General features: G+C 40.3%; 1 protein-coding gene across 7 annotated transcripts in view; it reads left to right on the forward strand.

Annotated features, from left to right (window-relative positions):
• The window catches only part of STARD9 (StAR related lipid transfer domain containing 9), a 119,733-nt gene that overhangs the window by 35,375 nt on the left and 66,971 nt on the right, over positions 1–17,387 (forward strand). For 3 of the 7 annotated variants that reach the window (XM_087425966.1, XM_087425952.1, XM_087425974.1), the window contains exon 1: positions 4,357–4,809. The exons of the other annotated variants lie outside the window; for them this stretch is intronic. In XM_087425966.1, coding sequence (XP_087282092.1) covers positions 4,552–4,809 — 258 coding nt within the window. In that variant the 5' untranslated portion in view covers positions 4,357–4,551. Of the gene's footprint in view, positions 1–4,356; positions 4,810–17,387 lie in introns of those variants that run through there. 7 annotated transcript variants of the gene reach the window in all.

Here is a 17,387-nt window from a genome sequence, read left to right on the forward strand (position 1 = left end):
GGGGCTTTGGGGAAAACAAAAGGAGGAAGATTGGCAATAGATGTTAGCTCAGAGCCAGTCTTCCTCAGCAAAAAGAGGAGGATTAGCATGGATGTTAGCTCAGGGCTGATCTTCCTCAAAAAAAAAAGAAGCTGTGGGATCAGCAGGGAGTCAGGGCCTAGAGAGTTCAGGGGAGGCCTCAGGCTTCGTTGCAGTTCTAATAGAGGGAGCTGGTACGGCTTTTGGAATGCCCAGAGGTAGGGATTGGAACGCGTGGATTCTCGGGAGATCTTGGTGCGAGACGAGGGGAAAATTGACATTGATCAGTCACATTCCTTAACATCTACCCAGAAGAGTTGAAAACATGTCCACACAAAAACCTGCACATAGATGTTTAGAGGAGCTTTATTCATAGTTGCCAAAACTTGGAAACAACCAGGATGTCCTTCACTAGGTGAATGGATAAATAAACTGTGGTACATCCAGACAATGGAATAATATTCAGTGATAAAGAGAAATAAGCTATCAAGTCATGAAAAGACATGGAGGAATCTTAAATGCATGATACTAAGTGAAAGAAGCCAGTGTGAAAAGGCTACATACTGTATGATTCCAAGTATGTGACACTTGGGAAAAGGCAAAACTATGGAAATAGTAAAAGATCAGTGGTTGCCAGGGGTTCAGGAGGGAGGAGGGAGAAGGGAGGGATGACTAGGTAGAGTACAGAGGATTTTTAGGGTAGTGAAATTATTCTGTATGATACTGTAATGATGGATACGTCATTATACATTTTTCAAACTCATAGAACTGTACAACACAGAGAGTGAACCCTATGGACTTTAGTTAATAATAATATATCAATATTGGTTCATCAGTTTTAACAAATGTACCACGGTAATGCAAGGTATTAATAATAGGAGAAATGGGAGGGGGGCTAAAAGGGTACATGGGAACTCTGTACTTTCTATTCAGTTTTTCTGTAAACCTAAAACTGCTCAAAAAATAAAATCTGTTGACTTTAAAAAAAGGCAATAGATTTGGGAGAAAAAATATTGCAATGCATATGGCAGATAAAGGGCTGCTGTTTATAATATACTAAGAAGTCTTTCATATTGACAAGAAAAACAATCCAGTAGAAAATTGGGCAAAGGATATGAATAGGCCCTTCATAGGAGAGCAAATCCAAATGGCCAAAAAATGAGTGATAAGAAGTTCAAACTCACTATTATTACAGTAACAGTGAGATATGAGTTTGTATTGTTCAAACTAAGAACAGTGAAAAAGAGCAGTAATATTGCTGGTGGAAATATGAAGAAAAGGGTACTTGTCTACATTGTCAATGGAAATGTAAATTGTTAAAGCCTTTTTGGAAAACAATCTGGCAATATTTATGAAAATAAGAAATATTTTACCCTTTGACCTAGTAGTCTCATTCCTGAAACTTATTCTATAAAAGTAAAAACACAGTACATAAGGATATATGGTCAAAGATGTTTATTGAAACATTGTTAGCAGGGATAAAATAGTAGAAACAAAGGAATTACCCATTCATAGGGAAATGGTTGAATCAATTTTGGTGCATTTATACCATGGAATATATTGCAGATGACTTAGAAGAATTTCCGTGATATGGTGTTGACTGAGAAAAACAAGCTGTATAATAACATCCCATTTTTCAAAAGAAGTAACCAAAAGCATTAAATATGTAAGAGTGTGTGTGTGTGTGCTTATGATTATAACTGTGGGAAGAGCAAGAAATGATGCCACTTGTTAACATGTTACCTCAGAGTGGGTGGGGGTTAATGTAGGAAGAAGGAAAAGAGGAGGGGAGAAAAGAGAAGACAAATAAAAAGGAAATAAAGCACTCCCCCGCAGCATGAATAATATTCCAATTATTTTATTTTATTTTTTATTTTTATTTATTTTTATTTATTTATTTTTCCCCCCAAAGCCCCAGTAGATAGTTGTATGTCATAGTTGCACATCCTTCTAGTTGCTGTATGTGGGACACGGCCTCAGCATGGCCAGAGAAGCGGTGCGTTGGTGCGCGCCCGGGGTCCGAACCCGGGCCGCCAGCAGTGGAGTGCGCGCACTTAACCACTAAGCCACGGGGCCGGCCCCCAATTATTTTAAATTGTGGCTGTGTAACTGTGGCTGTGTATGTATGCATGAAGTAGCTATTGATAAGTATGTACTTACTGCCATTTTTTAACTTTTTTTTTTGTTCTCAGTGTTTTAGTAGTCCTTCTCTGTTCCTTTCTTCTTCTATACAGAATTGATGGTCACTTTAGTTTGACCTCTGTCTGAAAGCTGTACTCTTTAACTCCCTTCCTCCCTCATGTTTTTGATATCATATCTAACCTCTTTTTTGTGCATTTGTATCCATTACGTTCTAATCATGGAAATAGATAATTTTTCCTATTTGTGGTCTTTTCTTTTCCCCTTAAATCAGTCCCTTTAACATTTCTTGTAGCACTGGTTTCTTGGTGACAAACTCCTTTAATTTTTGCTTATTTGGGAAAATTTTGATCTCTCCTTCCATTTTGAATGATAACCTTGCTGGGTAGAGTATTCTTGGCTGTAAGTTTTTTCCTTTTAGCACTTTAAATATATCGTGCCATTCTCTTCTAGCCTGTAAGGTTTCTGCAGAGAAGTCAGCTGATAGCCTTATGGGGTTTCCTTTGTACGTAACTTGACATTCTCTTGCGGCTTTTAGGATTCTCTCTTTATCTTTAATTCTGGACATTTTGATTATGATGTGTCTTGGTGTGGGCCTCTTTGGGTTTATCTTGTTTGGGGCTCTCTGTGCTTCCTGTACCTGGATGTCTGTTTCCTTCCTTAGGTTAGGGAAGTTTTCATCTATTATTTCTTGAAATAGATTCTCTGACCCCTTGTCTCGCTCTTCTCCTTCCGGGACACCTATATCACGGATGTTAGTGCGCTTGATGTTGTCCCAGAGGTCCCTTAGACTGTCCTCAGTCTTTTTAATTCTTTTCTCTTTTACCTGTTCACCTCGGGTAATTTCTTCTAATCTTTCGTCCAGCTCACAGATCCGTTCTTCTGTATCCTCTACTCTGCTTTTGAGTCCCTCCAATGAATTTTTCATTTCCAGTATTGTATTCTTCATTTCTGATTGGTTCTTTTTTATATCTTCCATTTCTTTGTTGACATTCTCACTGAGTTCATCTATTCTTCTCCCCAGATCAGTGAGCATCCTTAACACTCTTAGTTTGAACTCTCTGTCGGGTAGGTTGCTCATTTCTGTTTCACTTAGTTCCTTTTCTGGGGTTTTGTCCTGTTCCCTTATTGGAATGTATTCTTTTGCCTCTTCATTTTGCCTCTTTCCCTGTGCTTGTGTCTACATATTAGGTAGGTCAGCTACGTCTCCTGCTCTTGGATAGGTGACCTTATGTAAGTGATGGCTTAGGAGGCTTCCAGTGTGCTTCCCTCAGTTCTCAATGTTCCAGGGGTGACCCCTATGTGGGCTACGTGTATCCTTCTGCAGTGGCCTGTTTGCTCTCCCTGTAGGCACCCAGGGAGGCCGAGTTATGCTCCTGGCCAGCTGTTGTAATGCTCAGCTGCTTGTAGTTGTTGTGGGCCCTTCAGTCTCTTTATCAGGTATGGGGATCCCCAGCACAGTTGGCTGCAAGTTCTAATACCACATTTGTGTTGCAGTATTTCTTTTAAGTGAGTAGGCCCCCACCGTGGCAGGTTGTTAGGCTCAGGGCCTTACAATTGCTGTAAGCCTCTAGCCTATTAGGTCTCTTGTCAGCTCTCTGAGGATTGCAGCTGGGTGGGGCTGGCCTCAGGCACAGGAGCACCCAATTGTTTCAGGTTTTGGAAGGTGGAGCAAACCTCCTATGTGGGTCTTTGAGAAGTACAAGTCTTCTGCGGCTGAGAAGCCCTGCCGCCCACAGGTCCACACACACAGTCAACACAGTCCTGCCCCGTGTGAGCACCCCGACCTCCCCAAGCGGACCCAGTCTCTCCACGGCGGGAGCCCCACACACTCTGCCACTGCCCCACACTCTCCACCCGCTCCTTGTGCACACCCTGCCCTGCTCAAGTCGGCTCAGTTGCCAGGCTGCAGAGAATCCAGTCACCAATCTATGCAGGCCCACAAGTTGCCTGAGGGCTTGTTGTTGGGTGGGGCCAGTCTCTAGGGTGGGCTGCCTGCCCTGGCTGAGCTGGATTAAATCGGTGCTCTAGTGGGTGGGGCAGACCCTGGGCTAGCAGGCCTCAGGGAGAACTCCAATGGCGGCTGTGTCAGCACGCCCACACCAGGCCACAACAATCGCCGCCGCCAATGTCCCAGTCCCTGGAGAGGTCTCACCCCTCACCGAGATGCACTCAGGGCCTATTAGGTGAGTCTCTTGTCACCAAAGCACTGTACACCTTTCTTTCTGGTGATTTTAGGGTGCTTCCTGAAACGGGTGAGTTTGCGCGCGGGCCCTTTAAGAGCCAGTTTTAGTTTCTTTGTGAACCGGGTTTTCTGGGGGTGCTCCCCAGTGTTTTAGTAGCAGGCACAGTCAGATATTATGCTGCTGGTCTCGATTGTGCTGGGTCCACAATATGCCCACAGCGGGGGCGCTCCCGGCTCAGGGCCCCGCGCCTCCAGGGAGGCTGCGTACCTGTGAGCTGCTCCCGGCGGCCGTGAAGCTGGCGGCTTGTGAAGGCGGCGTTTTTCCTCTCCAGAAGGGAGTCTCTGCCTCTTCCACCCCAGTTAGGATTGTCCGTTGTTGCAGGAGTTCCTCTCATCCAGTTTTCAGTTCTGTGTCAGGGGTAATTTTTCCACGAGTAGTTGTAAATTGGCTGTGTCCACGGGAGGAGGTGAGTTCCGAGTCTGCTTACGCCGCCATCTTGACTCCTCTCTGTATGCATGAAGAAAGGAAGAGTTGTATTTATAGCAAATAACCTGTATTTCCATGGTATATTATGTGATAAAAAGCAAGTTGCAGGTTGATGTGTATTGTGTCTATTTCAGTAAAAAATAAAAAGAAGAAACTATATATCCTTGTATATGTGGAGAAAGGACATACCCCACAGGTATGTCCTTCCATACCTTTGGAACCTGAAGGGTACCGGTTGGATACTTCAATGAGTGGGATTAGGGGTGAGGAGAGGGATAGAAGGTTAGCTTTTTCTTCATGCATTGTTGTATTTTTTCGCTTGTAATTTGAAAAACAGCAAAGAAGAAAAAATGTAATTATATCTGTCTTTAACAAGGCTTCAAATTCTCGTCATTTAATAGTGGTAGTGTGGGTGAAACTTGGGGATGAGATTATAATTTTCTTCATGTGCAAATGAAAAGGTTAATGGAGCAACAAGCCTCTAAAAGTGATTAACAGATGGCAGCAGGATCAGATTTTTATTGCTTTTGGCCAAAGGCCATAACAAAGTATTACTGAAACTGCTGTTCAGAAATACTGAAAGGGAGACTTGGCAAAATTTCTCCCAGCGTAAAGCAAAACAACAGGAAATAAGAAAACCTTGAAGAACAGTTTTAAATTGTAGGGTAATAGCTTAGTGTTCAAAACATAAGATTTGCCTCTCCTGATAACTCTGTGAACAGTTATTTTGTTAGCAACAGAATATCACTGTGGTTAAGAGCGAGAGCTTTGTTGAGAAGTACTTACTACCTGTGGGACTTCAGTTTTCTCATGTGAAAATTAGAGAATGATAATAGTAACTACCTCATAGATGTATTGTGAGGATTAAATGAATTAATAACATTTAAGGTGCTTAGAAGAGAGCCTAACACAAAATAATTGCTTAATAAATGTTACTAGCTATGTGGATCTAAAACCCTGGTTTTGAATAAAACACTTCTAATGAAGTATTCATTATGCAAAGTAATCCTAACAATTATCCTTAAACAGTAGGATCAGTGCTTAGCACAGTATTTTGCTTTAGTAGGCACTCTACAAATATTGGTTAAAAAATTTTAAGTTCTTTCACATGGTTTTATTAGAGCCTCTTATTAGATTAACATTATTTCACATATTTCTATTTTTCAGAAAATTAAAAGTACATTTATAGGGTGATAATTTGGGTGAATTATAGTTAACGGATTCAAGAATAAAAGAGATTCCTATGTACTTAAATATACACAGCTTTCAATAGGGGAATATGAGGGTACTGATTTGTATTTTAAAAAATCATTATGGAAGAGAGGATTCTGCGCAGATGGTGGAGTAGGAAGCAGCAATAATGTCTCCCCACCTAGACAACAATTGCACTGGCAGAATCTGTCTGATGTAACTGTTTTGGAACTTGGGAGTCTATTGAAGGCTGGCAGCTTCCAGAGGAAGACTTGGAGGATAAATTGCAGTTAATTTCAGTCAGTTTCAGATCTTAGCACAGTAGCAGTGACTCATTCCCCATCCCTATCCACGTGGCAGGCAGCTGTGCACTGCTCTTGGAGCATCTGGCACACAGCCTGCTGGAGTCAGGGTGGGCAAAAAGGACCCTGTATTCCCAATATCAGGAATCTGTGCTCTGATGGCAGATTGCTGCTTCTGATCACAAAGGAACAGACAAATAGGTGGGCACCTTTGTTGGTGCACCTTTCCCATTATTGCAAGTCCCTCCCCATCCAGCTGAAGTGACTTCCAGAAGATTTAAAGGGCTGGCAACCCTTCCCCCCACCCCCCACCCTCACTTCATTTTTCCCTTTTTCTCCATTGGGGAGCCAGACATTAGAGACCAGGACATTCAAAAACAACTACCTACATGGGGAAAATTAGAACGTGACCATATGTGCCCAGGGAAAGGCTCAGAAAAGGCTTGAGAATACCTTAGGTTTATACCTCAGGCTGATCTTCAGCACCGAGACAGCGTACAACAATCAAAAAACCAAAAACAATAAACAAAATTAATAAGAAATAGCATACCCTAGGGAAAGGGGAGAATCTAATTTCCAGAGTTACTACATTATTTGATTCAGATGTCCAGTTTTCAACAAAAAATCACAAGGCCTACAAAGAAACATGAAAGTATAGCCCATTCAAAGGAAAAAAATTAATCGACAGAAACTGTCCTTGAAAAAGACCTAAAGACAGATATACTAGACCAAGACTTGAAACCAACTGTCTTAAAGATGCTCCAAGAACTAAAGGAAGATGTGGAGAAAGTCAGGAAACGAATGCATGAACAAAATGTTATAGGGGCCGGCCTCGTGGCTTAGCAGTTAAGTGTGCGTGCTCCGCTACTGGCAGCCCGGGTTCGGATCCCAGGCGCGCACTGACGCACCACTTCTCCAGCCATGCTGAGGCGGCGTCCCACATACAGCAACTAGAAGGATGTGCAACTATGACATACAACTATCTACTGGGGCTTTGGGGAGAAAAAAAAAGGAGGAGGATTGGCAATAGATGTTAGCTCAGGGCTGGTCTTCCTCAAAAAAAAAAAGTTCTCCAATCATAACTTTTGCTATATTTCATTGGTATGTTATCCTTTTCATTGCTTTCTGAGTAGTTTATAATTTCAGTTTTGATTTCCTCTTTGATTCAAGGGTTTTCCGTAGGTGTGTCTCTTAATTTCTTTCCTATCTGGTTGTCCTTGTGCTGCTAATTTTTTGTGACAGAACAGTGGCTCCCCTATCACGTTCTTTGAGACTCTGCCATTAATAATGCAGTGCACATTAAGATGAAAGAAATTAAAACCTAATCCTTAGCATGACCCCAATATTTTAGTCTTATCTCCCAACATATCTTATTTTCTAAATTATACCTGACAGCCATGCATTTTCATCACTCACAGCTTTACATGTGTTGTTCATACTGCCTGGAAAATCTCCCCATCATTCAAATCCTATTCATGTCTTGAGGACCAGTTCAGATGTTCTCTATTTCATGAAGTCTTCCTGGGTTCTTCAGCTAGCATTCTCTTACCCTTCTAAGTTCTGTTGAATATCTTCCTTTTGCCCTTCCACATCAACTCTTCAAACTTTTCCACTTTATTCTCTGCCCCAAGGACTGACCTGTTGGACTAAACAATGGGCTCCCTTGCCCTCCGGCTTGGGGTTGGGGTTGAACAATGGAAAGTCCTAGCAGGAGATCAGAGGAAGAGGTTTCCTCCTGTAGGATTGTCTTGGTGTGGCCTCTTCCTTTAATTTAAGGTCAGAGCTTCTCTCAAGGTGGTGCTCTCGGCATGATTCTCTCCTTCCAGGTTTTGGTGAGACCTAGGGATAGTGAATTTCCAATTACTAGTTCCAGGTTACTGCACTATCCCTTATAGTTTTCCTACTCCCCACTGACACTTTTGTAAATAGTCTTTGGTTTTTTTTTTTCTTTTTTTTGGTGAGGAAGATTAGCCCGGAGCTAACATCTGTTGCCAATCCTCCTCTTTTTGCTGAGGAAGATTGGCCTTGGGCTAACATCCTTGCCCATCTTCCTCTGTTTTTTGTGGGATGCCTACCACAGCATGGCTTGATAAGCGGTGCCTAGGTCCATGCCCGGGACCCGAATCTGCGAACCCCAGGCCGTGCAGCGGAGCGTGCAAACTTAACCACTACACCACTGGGCTGGCCCTTTGGGTTTTTTCTTTGTGCTGCATACCAGTGGGAATCATTGACGGTGAGTTGCAGTTATAAGTACTGGCTGCTACTGATGTTTCTTAATGGGAGTTTTGGATTTTGTTCATCTCATGTTGGTATGAGAATAAGAAAATTGTCAATTGCTAAAAACTCTTGAGGATAGTTTGAATTATGAACCTCTAAAATTATAATTGTGAAAATGAAAAACAGAAATGTTTAAAATGCTTAAGGTTTTAGGAATATAGGAATAAAAGCAGTATACAAAAGTTTATGTACTCTGAGTAGCAACCATATAAAATTTATATATATGTCGAAAGACCGAAAAGTACAATGAAAATATTTTGTGCTCAGCAGTGGCATTTGGACAGTTCTTTGAATTTTTTCTTTTTTTGGGATGTTGACTATTACTTATTTGGAATTACTGATTACGTATGGTAATGTTAAATTGCAGTAAATCTTTATAGGTAAACAATACATTATACATTATAGATAATAAATACAGTTTTGGAGAAGACAGAATAAAATGAGATAGAAATGCCTGTATATTTCGGCCTTTATTTTCCTTCTTTCTACTAGCTATAACAATATAATGAGTCCACTTGGATAAAGACTGAATCTTTTGGTCTTCTCCAAAAGCCTCCTAGTTCTATAGTCATGACAGTAGCTGTAGGGTCAGAGAAATTTTAAATGGGGACACTTTGGGATATTCTTTAGGCCAAGGTCATGTTAAGAAAATTGCAGCCCTTCTGTCTCTTCCTCTTCCCTCTTTAGGTGGAAGCTCATGGATCAATTAGCTTATGAGGGGTTCTGAGAAGAGGGCTAGTCTATAAAACCCAAGCAGAAGCTCCCAGAAAGACCCTGTTTTATCTGGTCACAGAGTAATTTTTGTTTTAGGGAGCGAGATTCTCATTACACAACTAAAGGGTTGTGTAATGAGAATGGGCCACTGCCACTACCAGTGGGCCCCTTTCATTGAGACTAAGAATATATAGCTGCTGATGTCTGTCCTTTTTGTATCTATATTTCTTTGTTCAAATAAAAATAACTTGAATAAAGGGATGGGGCAGACAGATTGGTCTGGCTCTTTCTAGATTTACTTGCCTGGATGTTTGTTGTTCCTGAGGTGGGAGATCTTTAGTCCTAGGTGTGAACTTTCCAAGGTTGACAGCCAGGTATTAAGAGATGGCAAGTGGAGAGCCAACGGTTTTTCAGAGGGAGTTCTATTGTTTCACCCAGAACTCTGGCTTCCTGAATGATTGAAATGACAAGGATACATTTTTTTTTTTTGATGTTTTAATAGTTTATAACATTGTGAAATTTTGAGTTGTACATTTTTGTTTGTCCATCACCATATATATGTCTCCCTTCATCCCTTGTGCCCACCCCGTACACCCATTGCCTGTAGTAACCACAATACAGTTTTCTCTGTCCATGTGTTGGTTTATATTCCACATATGAGTGAGATCATACAGTGTTTGTCTTTCTCTTTCTGGCTTATTTCACTTAACATAATACCCTCCAGGCCCATCCATGTTGTTGAAAATGGGACGATTTTGTCTTTTTTTATGGCTGAGTAGTATTCCATTGTACATATATACCACATCTTCTTGATCCAGTCATCAGTTGAGGGACACTTAGGTTGCTTCCACTTCTTGGCTATGAACACAGGGGTGCATAAGCCTCTTTGGATTGTTGATTTCAGGTTCATTGGAGAGATTCCCACTAGTGGGGTAGCTGGATCATAGGATATTTCTATTTTTAATTCTTTGAGGAATCTCCATACCGTTTTCCATAGAGGCTGCACCAGTTTGCGTTCCCACCAGCTGTGAATGAGGGTACAAGGATGCATTTTAGATCTTGTGGTGATACAGTCCGGAGCGCGCGCACTTAACCGCTAAGCCACGGGGCCGGCCCGTATGAAGATTTCTCTAACTACCCCAGCCTGCAGTCATTTTCCCTTCTCCAAATATAATATTTATGTTTACCCTTCATTCATATTCTGCTATGTACCAGTACTGAACTTTTTACTAACTCTGTGGTCTGTCTCTCCAACTGTATGGTAAGCTCATTGTAGATTGAGATGCTGTTTTAAATGTCTTTAAAATCTCTCACAGTGCGCTGTGTAGAGCTGGGTCCCTGCTGAGAATTTAATACATGCTTGCTGCCCAAGGTGAAAAGAAATCTAATTCTGGGACCTGCCTGTCTCAAGACTGGTTTCTTTCAGGATAATGATTCTTCTCTCTTTCCGTTGGGTATGGCATATGTTTTGGTTGGCCTTCTTCATGTTTACCTGAATTTCAAAATTTCTGTTGTAGTTTCTTTCTCCTCATGTTCCTTTGAAACTGTTTAAACAACAATTTCCATGGTATACATTGCATGGATACATATACAATGTGAACAAATATGTGAAATAAATCTCTCTGTAGTTCACAGTATAAAATGGAGAAGCCAAGTAGGAAATCTAATTTCATCTGTCAAAGTCAAATATACGTAGTTGCCTGTTTTCTCTGGAGAAATCTGCTACAAAAGACCAGGGACAGTACCTGGTCTGTACTTGGATCAGAGCTCAGATGATATAGATAACCCCTTGCCAGGCTTACAATGGGAATGGACTGTCTGTAAACATTTATACTGGGTAGAAACCCAAAAATGAGTGACCTGCGGTGGGATTAAGGGACTAGCCCAGAATTTACCTGACATTTATGAAGAGTGGACAGTATTTCCTGACATTTTTGTGGAGTTTTGGCAAAGCTGGCACAGATGAGGCTTTCTTTCTCTTCCTCAATACCTTTTTTTCCCTTTGGGTAAGCTACTCCCAAGTGGACAGTGAGCTTGGCATGTGGCTTAGATAGACTTGGATATCCAAAAGGTGGGCTATAGCATGCTTTCCCACTTCGGAATTTAAATAGAAATTTTAAATTAAAATAAAACATATTAAGTTGTCTAAGCATAAACATAGATAAAAGTGTACTTATTAGTATCTTAAGTAATTATAACAAGATAAAAAAATGAAAACTAGGTTCAGTTTATTATCCTCATTATATTCAAGTATTCTTTTTTTGTGTGTGTGAGGAAGATGGGATCTGAGCTAACATCTGTTGCCAATCCTCCTCTTTTTGCTGAGCAAGATTAGCCCTGACCCAACATCTGTGCCCATCTTCCTCTATTTTGTATATGGGATGCTGCCACAAATGGCTTGATGAGTGGTGCCGTAGGTCCGCGCGGGGATTCTAACCTGCAAACCCCGGGCCGCTAAAGCGGAGTGTGCAAACTTAAACACTACGCCACCAGGCCAGCTCCTCAAGTATTCTTAATTACTATATTTACGTCAGGATTTAAGACCTGAAAGAGACATTAAATATTGATTAGGAGTAGAATAAAAGTCTGAAAGAGTAAGCTATACACCAAAATGTTAATTTCTGAATGGTGGGATTATATTTGTTTATCAGCATTTTCTGTTTTTTTCTTTCTATTTTTAGTATATTATTTATGTAAAGAAATATAAGAATAATTCTCATAGTGAATTCTCAAATACTGACCCTTGTCAGTAAAGATGACATCTATTATTGCATAAGTAGCAGCTTTGTTAAAAGGGAAAAAAGTTTTCTAGTACAATTCTTTTATTTTAAAAATGAAGTTATAGACCAAGAGAGATAAGTAATATTTAAAGTCCATTTAAACAGCATGCATCATAGAATTTAAAGCCATTTTCTCATAAATATTTCTTTATGTAAATTAACAAAAACTGGTGAAGAATTTCTTTTCTGTGTGAAAAATCTTAGTTTATAATAGCAGTTTCATTTTATAATAGAAACGTGTGGGTCAAAAGGTACAAATTTCCAGTTATAAAATGAATAAGTCATGGGGATGTAATGTACAGCATGGTGACTATAGTTAATAATACTGTATTGCATATTTGAAAGTAGCTAGAAGAGTAGATTTTGAAAGTTCTCATCATGAGAAAAAAAATTTTGTAACTGTGCTGGTGGATGTTAACTGGACTTATTGTGGTGATCATTTTGCAGTATATGCAAATATCAGATAGTTTTGTTGCACACCTGAACCGAATATAATGTTATGTCGATTATACCTCAATTATAAAAAATATATGAAGCCTTTCTGTGGGAAAGTATTAAGTGCTAAGAACTTCATGTATTTTATTACATGGGTAACCTCCCTCTCAGTGACATGATTTTCATATTTATAAAAGGGAAAGAGTAATCTCTAGGCCCTAGCAAAACCTTCAAGATATGAAGAAAGAGTTTGAATTATTTTTTTACTTTAGTTTAATGGTTTGTGAAACTTTTGGAAATAAATTTTTAATAGGCTAGAAGGTAGAAACTGTTCAAAAGGTATCTATATGAAGGTGGGACATATTAACTATGGTATCTGTATTCAGGTATCTATCTTCCAAAATAAGTACATGGTTCCCCTTAAAATATATGAGAGTGCCAGAGAGAAAGATGACTCTTTTAAGTAGTCCCTTATACAGAAAAATAGAAAAACTAAAGTGTGACAGCAATAAAAGCTTGCATTTATTTAGTGCTTACTTAGTGCCAGACATTGTTCTAAAGACTTTACATGTATTAACACAGTTAATCCTCTCAAAATCCATATTAGTTTTAGGTACTGTTTTTATCTCCATTTCATAGATGAGGAAATTGAGGTAAAGTTACTTGCCCAAAGAGCCAGGTTTTGAACCTAGAAAGTTCCAAAGCCTGTGTTCTTAACCATTAAACTGTAAGTGTAGCTGTTTAGAGGAAGAGAAATAATTCTAAGTCCTTTCCCTAACTCCAGGCCCCATTAAGTTATATATTTTACATGAATGCTCTCTCTCCAAATAATGGGCCCTGAACCCTACTTTTCATGCCACTACCACAAGTTTGGAGAGAGGATAGGTCAGTAGTTCCACAAATAGTATGAACCTTACCTCAGCGTCTCATGTGATGAGAAGCGTCTAAGTACAACTCCGAGTTTCTTGAGGTTTTCCTAAGTAACTAACAGCATTAGTGAAAACGTATGTTCAAATAGTTTCCAGCAGTTGTCTAGAATTATTTTCCAGTTTAAATGTTCCTGCTAACAGAATTAGTTTTTAGATTTTTTTAACCAAGTTTTTTGACCTCCTTGAAATGTCCCTTTTCTCACTCATTTGGCTATTTCTGATAGTATTTGAAATCAATATTTATTTCATTATTTTGAACTCTTTCTCATCTTAAATTGAAGTCACAAATTTTTTATTATAAGTCTACTTGGGATTTAGAGAACATAATATATAATAGAAAGAACTACAGAACTACTAAAAACAAGCAAACAAAAAAATCTATCAGTGGAAAATTCCTTTAGGGAAATACAGGGCAACCATTATTCTTGGACCTTAAACAGTCATCATGAAATCTCCAGAGACATTGTTGATTCTAGCTGGTTTCAAGAAGGGTATGTCTTATAATGTCACTGATAATCGGGGAAGTCCATCCCTTAAGATTTATCTTCTTGATCTTATTTTTTAAAAATAGACTTTATTTGGGCTGGCCCCGTGGCCTAGTGGTTAAGTTCGGTGTGCTCGGCTTTGGCGGCTCAGGTTTGGTTCCCGGGTGCAGACCTACACCACTCATTGGCGGCCAGGCTGTGGCGGTGACCCATATACAAAATAGAGGAAGATTGGTACAGATGTTAGCTCAGGAGGAATCTTCCTCAAAAAGAGGAAGATTGGCAACAGATGTTAGCTCAGGGTGAATCTTCCTCAGTAAAAAAAAAAAGTAGACTTTATTTGTTAGAGCAGTTTTAGGTTCACAGCAAAACTGAGCCCAAAGTACAGAGAGATGCCATATACCTCCTGTCCCCCAACTATCAACATTGCACACCAGAGTGGTACATTTGTTACAATTGATGAACCTACATTGATTGACACATTGTTATCACCCAACATCCATAGTTTACATTAGGGTTCATTCTTGGTTCTGTACATTTTGTGGGTTTGACAAATGTATAATGATATGTATACATCATTATAGTATCATATGGAGTAGTTTCACTGCCCTGAAAATCCTCCACGCTCTACCTGTCATCTTTCCCTCCCCCTAACCCATGGCAACCACTGATCTTTTTACTGTCTCCATAATTTATACATTTTCCAGAATGTCATATAGTGGGAATCATACAGTATGTAGCCTTTCCAGATTGGCTTCTTTCACTTAGAAATATACATTTAAGGTTCCTCCATGTCTTTTCATAGCTTGATAGCTTATTTCTTTTTAGTTCATGATATTCCATTGTCTGGATGCATCACTGTTTATTTATTCATTCATCTAATGAAGAACATCTTGGTTGCTTCCAAGTTTTGGCAATTATGAATCAAGCTGCTTTTATAAACATCTGTGTGCAGGTTTTTGTGTGGACATAAGTTTTCAACTCCTTTGGATAAATACCAAGGAGCGTGATAGCTGGATTGTATGGTAAGAGTATATTTAGTTTTGTAAAAAACTACTCAACTGTCTTCCAAAGTAGCTGTACCATTTTGTTTTCCCACCAGCAATGAATGAGAGTTCCTATTGTTCCACGTCCTCATCAGTATTTGGTATTGTCAGTCCTCTGGATTTTGGCCATTCTGATAGGTGTATGGTGTTATCTCCTTCTTTTAATTTGCAACCCTGATGATGTATGATGTTGAACTTCTTTTCATATGCTTATTTGCCATCTGTATATCTTCTTCGGTGAGATGTCTGTTCAGATCTTTTGCACGTGTTTTAATTGGGTTGTTCATTTTCTTATTGTTGAGTTTTAAGAGTTCTTTGTACATTTTGGACAGCAGTTCTTTATCAGATGTGTCTTTTGCAAATATTTTCTCCCAGTCTGTGGTTTGTCTTCTCATTCTTTTGAAAATTTATTTTTTAAAAATTCTGATTTCTAAATTTAGTTTCTCTTAGGAAATGGGTATTGCTAGGGCTTTTGTCTTGGGTTTAGGTGTTGGGAGTCTCAGTACAGCAGCATCCAATAGGCTGTACCCTATCTAGCTAATACTTAAAAAGACTGGAAGTGGGGCCAGCCTGGTGGTGTAGTGGTTGGGTTCGCGCGCTCTGCTTCGGCCGACCAGGGTGCGCAGGTTCAGATCCCAGGCGCAGACCTATGCACCTCTCATCAAACCATGCTGTGGCAGGCGTCCCACATGTAGAGTAGAGGAAGATGGGGGCAGATGTCTTCCTTGGCAGAAAGAGGAGGAGTGGCAATGGATGTTAGCTCAGGGCTAATCTTCCTCACACACACACAAAAAAGACTGGACGGCTGTATTACCTATAATTAATCTATTTAATGCTTTCATCTACTTATACTCCAGAAAAAAAGGTCACACTACCCATTTCCCTTCCTGAACTGGACCCTCTAGCTTTAGATTGCCTTTTGGTGGCTTATTTTAGCTTTCAGACTGTTCTTAGTATTCACAATGAGCTGTTTCTATCTGCTTCATTATATTATCATGGTGAGAGTGGACCATGGTGTCATCTGGCTCTGTTGTAGTCTATCTGGGGCTGTGCTTTTTTCCAGAACTTATGATGAATTAAGCCTCACTGTTCTTGAAGAATGGTAACTGCATCTTAACAGTTTCCACCAGTTCCAGGTTTGGAGCCTATGGTTTTGCCTGTTGACATATTTTGCTGTTGAGTGAAAATGGTATTTTCAAAGATGTTTTTCATAAAACCTTCAGGCAGTGATTTGAATTTGGATAAAAACATGGACAAAGTAACATTCTGTTGTTTTCATTCACAGTCCACTGAGCTCTATCTGCTCAGCTGTGTGTGAGCAGTGGGAAGAAATGACATTTGGATTAGTTGTGGCCTTGCTCTGTCTGTACCTCTGTTTCCACTTCTTGCTGGGGCACTAGAAAGAAAGGTTGAGTTTTGTGGAACATTTTCCAACTAGTGAACAGATGGCAGCCAACTTGAGTGGTCTGATGAAGAGAAATGACCCCTCCTCCTTCAGTACCTGGGAATTGAACCCAGACAGATGCCAGGAGGGAAAGAGAACCCTGCCCAATTTTCAGCTTTGCTAATGTAGAAGTGAATGAATGGAGGGGAGAAGTACAGAGCTGGGAGGGAGATTGGGGAAGGAGGTGAGAATGGTTCAAGGCCCAAATTTTTCACCACTCCCTGGGTTCTTTTGGCCCTATGCCTGAATATTAGAAGCATTAATAAACAAAACATGAGGGCCGGCCCCGTGGCTTAGCGGTTAAGTGCGTACGCTCCGCTGCTGGCAGCCTGGGTTCGGATCCTGGGCGGGCACCGACACACTGCTTCTCTGGCCATGCTGAGGCCGCGTCCCATATACAGCAACTAGAAGGATGTGCAGCTATGACATACAACTATCACCTGGGGCTTTGGGGGAAAAATAAATAAATAAATAAATAATTAAAGAAAAAATAAAAAACAAAACAAAACATGAATAGTTCATTGGCCGAGAAGCATAACGGCAGCTGCTAAAACATAGAAGAGGGTCGTGTAGTCTTGAGTCAGCAACTCCTATCTTCGTCCCTGTTGTTCCTAGTTACGTGCATTATCTCACGTAATCTTCACAACAAACCTGTGATATAGATACAAATATCCACTTTACAGCTGAAGAAACTGAGGCTTACAAAGGTTAGGTAACTTGCCCAAGATCACACAGCTGTGAAGTGTAGGTATCACATTCCAATTTGGAACCGTATCAGGTGGTTCATAGGATTGAAGGAAAAGTTAAAAAATGGGCAGGAAACCATGGGACCCTAGGTACCAGGGAAGCCAGGCAAAGCCATATCACAGAATAGTCTGATTTGAGCACCACACTTGGGGCTCGCCCCACTGTATGCTCAGGGTGCAGTGCTATTTGACTCTCAATGCCACCATGG

The sequence above is a fragment of the Ceratotherium simum genome, chromosome 3 (assembly GCF_057802395.1).
Source record: "Ceratotherium simum simum isolate JZ-2026a chromosome 3, ASM5780239v1, whole genome shotgun sequence".
NCBI lineage: Eukaryota > Metazoa > Chordata > Mammalia > Perissodactyla > Rhinocerotidae > Ceratotherium > Ceratotherium simum.